Source organism: Psammomys obesus, unplaced genomic scaffold (genome assembly GCF_907164565.1).
Source record: "Psammomys obesus unplaced genomic scaffold, mPsaObe1.curated_primary_1811, whole genome shotgun sequence".
Lineage (NCBI taxonomy): Eukaryota > Metazoa > Chordata > Mammalia > Rodentia > Muridae > Psammomys > Psammomys obesus.
The window spans coordinates 8,906,762-8,914,629 of record NW_026596131.1 but is presented as its reverse complement, the minus strand read 5'-3'; the positions used below and the strand labels follow the sequence as shown (position 1 = coordinate 8,914,629).

At 48.7% G+C, this 7,868-nt stretch overlaps 1 protein-coding gene across 6 annotated transcripts in view; it reads left to right on the top strand.

Annotated features, from left to right (window-relative positions):
• The window catches only part of Slc39a11 (solute carrier family 39 member 11), a 379,750-nt gene that overhangs the window by 311,681 nt on the left and 60,201 nt on the right, over window positions 1-7,868 (top strand). For all 6 annotated transcript variants that reach the window (XM_055592214.1, XM_055592210.1, XM_055592212.1 and 3 more), the window contains one exon: window positions 5,871-5,940. In XM_055592214.1, coding sequence (XP_055448189.1) covers window positions 5,871-5,940 — 70 coding nt within the window. The remainder of the gene's footprint in view (window positions 1-5,870; window positions 5,941-7,868) is intronic.

The window sequence follows — 7,868 nt, the reverse complement described above, 5'->3', positions numbered from 1 at the left end:
AAAAAAAAAAAAATACCCCTTACCCCCAAATACATTTGGGTCACTTCTTGACCTTGGGGTAGCAAGGCAGACTAGTGATGGAGGCTTTAGACTGTTTTCCAGCCTGGATTTTTTACATGCTGTGGTGCAAGTCAAATCCAGGGCATGATAAATGAACCCAAATCTTAGGTTATTCATCATCCTGGAGGAACTGCCAGGGTCTAATTTTATTCAGGAGTCCTCCAAGGAGGCTAAAACAAATCCTTTCTTCTCATTTTCTTCAGGTCAGGGCTATAGAAATTACAAAAACATAAATAAGCTCCCCTGTTCCAACATGTCCATTTAGTGACTCCTCACACTGCCACCAAGAGGGGCCGTGTGTGCAGTCCCGAGGCTTTGGCCTTAGGCTGCTGTGTTCATTCGTGAGGGGGAGAGTACATGTACCTGTGTGTACATGTGTGCTTTAATGCATGTGTATATGTATGTGGAATAGACCAGAAGACAACCTTGACTATCATTCTTCAAGATAATTCTTTTTTCTTGTCCCACAATTTCTGGCCATAGTTTAACTAATTTCTCCCTTCTACACCCTCAGTGGACTTGGGTATGACTCAGCCTGTCCATTCCAAGTCACTCCCCTACCCCCGGGGCCTGCTGTCCTTGCTGGTAGTGCGAGTGTTTGCTGGTGGTGTCCGTGTTTAATATTTATGGAACCTCCCCAGGAAATGTTAGGCAATGCCATAATTTTAATGGGCTTCAAATTGAGGAGGATAAGCTGCCGCGGCTCCCCTGATTTCCTGTGTGGCCTTTGTGTTGACATTTTCCGGCCATAGCTTCTAGATCTAGCATCATGCACACTTAGAGCAGAGGCCCAGCTGGAGAATGAATGGCACGCAGTGAGGAGACTCAGGTGCGGGAGCTGGGATGTGGCCTCACAGCAACACACGGGAGACACTGAGCCCTTGGTGAGCGTGGGCCCTGGAGTTGTCCCTGTGGGAAGCCACTGGAACAGTGTGAGCCCTGCGTTGAGTCCAGAGAGGAAATATGATAGCACTCTAGTCCTCATCTCTGGTCCTGCCACACTGGGATGACCATGCTGTATTTCAGAAGTCTCAGAGGAGTCTCCACTTACAAATCAGCAACTGTCCCTCCTCTGCTGTGAAATCTGCTGGTGTCATGATTGTGGTCCTTCCACTCTTCTGAAGCATGAGATGGAAACTTCTTTTGTCTATGCACCACTCAGTCTGTGGTGTTTTGTTATAGCAGCCCACTGCAACTAAGACATCTGTCAAAGCTGAAGTCATATAGATGTCAGTGTCTGGAAGACTGTCAAAGGCTTTTGGACTCTATCCCATGCCCTTAAAACCAAGAGTCAGTGGAGCCTACAGCAGGAGGAAAAGATGCTTTTCCTTTTTCCCTGACTTTCCTACCATCTTAGATGCCATCTTGGGTGTTATGGAATACTCTGAACTTTTGTTGGACATGCTGATCACTGGGAATAAGAAAGGTGGAATTTCTACAACGCTGCAAGCACAGCTTATGAGCCCTAGTGAATTTTAGCTGATTCTAACCACGTCCAGGCCAGTTGCCATTAACAGACCTCACTGTAAAAGCCACCTCACCCTCTTTTCAATTTTGCAGGAACCTTAAGTAATGGAGTAGGATCCGAGGTTGGTTCTGTCTCAGTCAAAGGACCTACATTATTCTCTCACTTCTCTCTCACCATTTTAAAAAAGTTCCTTGAGAATTTTGTACAGCACATTTTTATCATAGTCACCTCTCCCCCTACTCTTCTTAGATTGGTCCTGACTTTTCCCTACCCACCAGACTTTGTGTCTTCCTTTTCCCCTTTCAGAATCCATCAAGTGAAGTTTGTGCCACCCCTATACTCTTGGATGTGTGGTCTTCACCAGAGGGTGGTCTACCCACCCAGGACCACGCCCTTAAAGAAAACTGACTCTCCCTCTCCCGTCAGCTATCAACTGCCAGTAGCTCTTCAGCTAGGGGTGGGACTTCACACCCACCCCGCCCACATGCTGGGATTCTAAAGCTCTTGGGCATGCTCAGTTACTGTGAATTCATTTATGCAACTCCCCTGCTGTTCCCTTATAGTCACCCATCACCTGTGACTCTACATCAGTCTTTCTGTCCCCTCTTCTGCAGTGATCCCTGAGCCTCAGTAAGGATAGGGTAGTGGCAGGGGACAGGTGCCCCCATCCTGGTCCCAGGGAAGACTGTGGTGGCTATAGCAGCCTTGGTGCTCAGCTTGTCCTCCAAGCGGCCTCCCCTGCAGTCAGCCATCCTCACTGGTCCAGGCAATTCATCTCCTCTCTTCGTACAGGTCTAAAGGCAGATGTTTCCTAATGATATTCCAGGCACATGGGCATCTTGTCTCAATTACTTTCCTCATTTGCATTTTTGGTGGAATACCTGGGGTAAGAGTTCACATTTGAACTCCCTCCCTTTCTCACCAGCGGTTCCTTCTTCCATCTGTTGATTCTCTAATTTATGTTCTTTCTGTGTGTGTAATTTATCTTAGCTTCTTGTTCATTTAACTCCTGCGGATAACCTGCCATCTTTGAGCACAGTAACAAAAACCTTCTCTCCCTCTATTACCTCTGTCCCTTGCTCAATCCTTTGGGAACCTGAGCTAGCCATGGCCACAGGAAGGAAGGACCTGCCACTTTGGAAACCGTCACAGAAAGTTCCCTAGTGGATGGCCCCTTGCCAGTAGTCTGCCTTAGGTGCCTGGCATGCTGGGAGAGGGAACATTCATTCTGCAGGGGATGGAACTGCAGAAATTGGTGTTTGATGCCCACAGAGCCACACCACATCCATGGAAAAAGCCAGGAGCCCAAGCAGCAAACCAGATATCAAATGGCACTCTGGGAATGATGACAGATGGTAACATAGGTTCAAGGCCGGTCCTAACCCATCCATAGCTAGGTCATTTTGTTCATCCTTTTGTCCCATCCCAAAGCATCAGTGGGTGTGCATATGTCTAAGTGCTGGGGCTGTGTGCTGAGCCACTCTCTAGGGTGGATATTTTGCTGATTAACTTATGTACCATTGCTTTAGGCTGCTCTGTGATTTACATTAAAATGACTAATTAGGAAAAAAAGCCATTAACAGAGGAACCAAGCAGCTGTTGTTTATGGCTTTAAAGAGCAATTTTTCCCCCAAAGGGAAATATGCAAGTCTGGGGCCAATAAAAGCCCTAGTTGCCTCCCAGCTTTTGACATCTGTCCCCAGCTGGCCAGAGGTCCTGGGGCAGAGCCTTGTCCTGACAATCCATTGTTACCCATGGGAGTGGGTTGTGGAGGGGGTAGTGCTCAGCTGGGCTGGTGTATCTCATGGCAGAGGACAGCAGCTTGGTAAGCTCTGGGTGGCTGAAGTTGGAGGCTGGCTGGGGACAGCAACTGAGATGCCCCCCAACTTTGTTTTCTCATGGGTATGGCGTGAGCACCTCCGTAGAAAGAGCCTGCCCAGACCCTTGGCCATCCCCAGTGCAGCCTGCCTGACCAGCATCCGACACTCAGGTAATAAGTCCATCCCTGCCAGCCCCATGGGGAAGCTTCAGACACATCAGACAGATATTAATATCCTGAGCATCTAGCCCGTTGCCTGGGATTGTGACTTCTGCTCCTGAGGGGGAGGGACATCCAGAGGAACAGAGGTAGAACAGACAGATGTGGGGGCAAAACATTCAGGTTCTCAGAGCCAGAACTTAGCTGAGACCACACCTTGTCATCTTTGCCGTCTGCTTCAGAGCCTGGAGATGACAGTCCCTACCTATAATTCACCAATAAGCCTCGCATACTGAGGGTCATCAGCCCCCTGCTTTCTAAGGAAAAAAAGCTCTAGAGGATGAGGATTTTTGAAACAGTGCCTCAGTAGGAAGACATAATCATAATGGAGAAAACACTGTAAAAGTGGGGACCAAAGAGATGGGCAGGAACCTCAGAGGCAAAGTGAAGTGAAGGAAATAAAAGCAAAATCTATTTATTTTATTTTATACACATGGGAGTTTTGCCTGCATATAGGTTTGTGCACCATCTGCAGGCCTGGTGCCTGAATAGATCTGAAGAGGACATTGGATCTCCTGGAAGTGGAGTTATAGACTGTTGTGGGCCATCCTGCTGGTACTGGGAACCAAACCTGGGTTCTTTCCAAGAGCAACAAATTCTCTAAACTCTTGAGCCATCTCTCTAGCCCCTTGCATGAAGTTTTAATAAACTTGCTTTTGAGGGCTAGGTATGTTGCTCACTGGTGGAGGACTTGCCTGGACTTAGGAAGACCCTGGATTCCGTCCTTAACAGTACAAAAAAAGAAAAAAGAATCAACATGGAACAATCTGGTGGCCCTGGCCTTGGCTTAGCTGCTTCCTTCCACCCCAGAGTGTGAGGAAAGGGGTGGCTTGGCGACCTCTGTGGCCTGCTGTTGTGTGTAGCATGTGCTCTGGGGACACGAGGCAGAGGAACCCCCATGCTGCTGTGTGGTCTTAGGAAGAAACCCTCCCCTCCAAACACGTAACCTCGGAAGCCGGGGATGATCCAGGCAAAACTTCAGCCGGGGGATCTCCTCTGCTTTGGGAGGACCTAGAAAGATTACGACATTCAGTGAGAAACCACAATTTCAAATTTGCTACCTAGCAGCCTGCAACACAGGTACCACATTAAGAGACCCACACAGGAGAGGGGGGCACAAAGGGAAAAATGGGTCCCAAGGAGTCACTGATGTCTTAGCAGGGCTGTTGGGCTCCAACCCTCCCATGACAGCACCTTGCTGAACCATACTGGGTCTTGGGTGATCTCTGTCCCTCACAGGGGACAGACGGGCATACTTATTCTGTGTGCTCTAGGACACAGAGCATTGTGTCCATTGTTCTGTCCCTGTATCTTTGACCACCCTCAACTGAACAGAGCTCAAAGAAAGAAATAAGCATTCAAAGGGACAGTGAATACTGAAAAAACACTGGCACTTCTCATTCAATAGATATGCCTTTCTCATAAAAAAATGCTCCAGTGTGGCTCAAAAAGCCCTGAGTCTTGACCTAGAGAAATGCTGGGAATTCTTCCTGCCTGGATCACAGGAGTGTCACCTTCTCCACTGGGGACTGGTTCTTGCTCTGGCCCAGGAGATGCAAGTGGCGTTACATGAGGAGGTTTCTCTCCCCAAGGAGTGAGACAGATGCCTGATAAAGAAAGGGCCCTGGCTTTCTGTGTTTCCTTGTATGGATGCAGTGCAGAGAGGCACAGTTTGTCGTGGTGGGGAGGCATGGTGGCTGAGCCTGAGGCAGCCAGTCACATGGCATCCACAGTCAGGAACCAGTGGGAGGTCATTGCCTGTGCCCAGGTTACTTTCTCCTTTTTCCGTTATGGGTCCTGTGGAAATGTGCTGCCCAGATTTAGGGTGATTCTTTCCTCCTCAATTAACTTAATTGAAATAATGCTTGGGTGTGATGGCGGCTCTCTGTGAGTTCCAGGCCAGCCTGGTTTACATAGTGAGTTCCAGGACTACGGAAAGAGACTTCATCTCAAAAAAAAAAAAAAAAAAAAAGAAAGAAAGAGAAAAGAAGAAAAGAAATAATGCCTCAAAGGTATGCCCAGAGATTTGTTTCCATGGTGATTCTAAATCCCATTATTTTGACAGTCTTCATTAGTGTTCTCTCTCTCTGTCTTTCTCTCTCTCTCTCTCTCTCTGTGTGTGTGTGTGTGTGTGTGTGTGTGTGTGTCAACAGACTGGTGTTTATGAGCCTAGGTTAAAAATGCCCCTATTACATTGATTTTCTGTTAGTTGCAGCCTGAAGCAGACCTGCCTGATAAAAGGATGGCGAGCTACGTTCCTCATTGGGAGTGACTCCTAACCTCTGTGTCTTGTGTCTATTTCAGAGGGTCTTGCTGTTGGTGTAGGATTTGGAGCCATAGAAAAGACTGCATCTGCCACCTTTGAGAGTGCCAGGTAAGCCGACTCATGGGGCCTGGAGTGTGGGCCGCACCCCTCGTTTCTCTGCGCTTGATACCGGGGTCAGCTGCCAGCACAGGGTTGCTAAGTAACCTCATTCCATCATGGAAGGAGTGATGAGGTTAGAGGAAGTTCATTTGAGTGAAGTACTCAGCCAGACAAACGGGCTTGGACAGTCGTTCTCACAGGAGGCGGCTCACAGGTAACCACTTTGAAAATGCAAGCAAGATCTGACTGCACGCTGTACCTAAGCATGGAGTGTGTGACAGCTAAGGAGGAGGCTTAGCAGTGGCAGCGATCAGTGTTCTGAGTGGCTCCTTCCCTTTGCCAGTCTCTCTCTCTTGTTCGACTTTCCCGCCATTTGTAGGCCGTCTTCCCAGAAGGCTCCTTTGCCTGGTCCTCACACAGTGACCCATTCTTAAATGTCAGTGTCCAGAACTCAGTCCCTGGAGCATCATCTCTTTTTATTTCATGCATGCTCCCCAGGCTACCTCCTCCATTCCTGTGTGACCTATTTGCCATCTACTTGCAAGTGTCGCCTGCCTCCAGCTCTGGCCTAAACTTGAGCTCCTTCCAATGGGGCCGGCTACCTTCAGACATCTGCACTGGGGTTTTGTAGCATCCCCCTGCTCAGCCCTTCCAAGTTGAGCTTTACTGTCACTGTCTCTATTCCATGGGTTCTGTCTTTCCTTCAGGGTTGCAGTCTGGCCAAGCCATGCCCACGGTCATCTTCCCCATCTGATTTTCCCTCTTCCTCTCTAGCCCATCAGCCTTCTTCCTCTCACCTAATTCCACCCACATGGTGCCATTTAGACCTCATGTGATAAGCTCTACAGGGCCTACCCACACTCGAAAAGCTATGACCACTCAATCTTCCAGGCCGAAGGACACCAGGATGGAGCCTCTCATTCAAGGGCCACAATCCCAGCCCCCTCCGGAGGACTAGGGGTGCAAGGACAAGTGGACACAATAGGATGGGGACAGCTGGGAATGGTGAGCGCTGAGGGAATGTATCATACTCACTGTAAACGCTCATAGATTTACACGTATAGATTTATGTGTTCAAGGGGTTGAACACATAATTTCAGGCCTGGAGAGGTAGCTTGTAAAATGCCTCCTGTACAAGATTAAAAATCTGTGTTTCCAGAACCTGTGGAGCAGAGAAGCTAGGCAACATGGTGCATACTGATAATCCCAGCCCTGAGGAGGTGAGACAGGTGTTTCCCTGGGGCTAGCTGACCAGCCAGCCTAAGGCCAAGAAGACACCCTGTCTCAAAAACCAAACGGTGGGCAGTGCCAGGGGAACAACACTCTGAGCTTGTCTTCAGACCTCCATATGCACAGACACAGTACCCCCAACACTAACACACATAAACACACACATGCATGCATGCTTACATGTGCAACTCAAATCAGATGGGTCAGAGTGCTGCCTTCAGACAGTCCAGCACAAAGCTGTTCTGCTCCTCACCCCACGTACGGTACTCCTCCTGTGTGGACCAGCCCTATGTCTACTGGCCAGGACTGTCAGGAGGAACTTTCTCGTCGTTACCCCTTTTCCACCTTTGTACTAGGCCTTTATACACAGCTGGAGGACTGAGACTTCACCCACCATGCATCTGTGTTCCCAGATGCAGCAGAGGCCTGTGGGTTAAATGCCCTCACTGTCCAACACCACATCCGGAACCTATATGTTAAAATGTGTGTCTGTTCCATGAAGCCCCAAACGTGCAAGGGGCACTAGGAGGTTCTAGGTTGAAGTATGTCCTGTCTTAGCTCATTCTTCCTGCCTCTTGGGCTCTTGGACCAAGCTATTTTCACTTTAGCATCATGGTAAAAATGCTGCCTTTTGTAAAAGTCAAGTGATAAAGTGGATGGAGGAAGGAAGGAAGGAAGGAAGGAAGGAAGGAAGGAAGGAAGGAAGG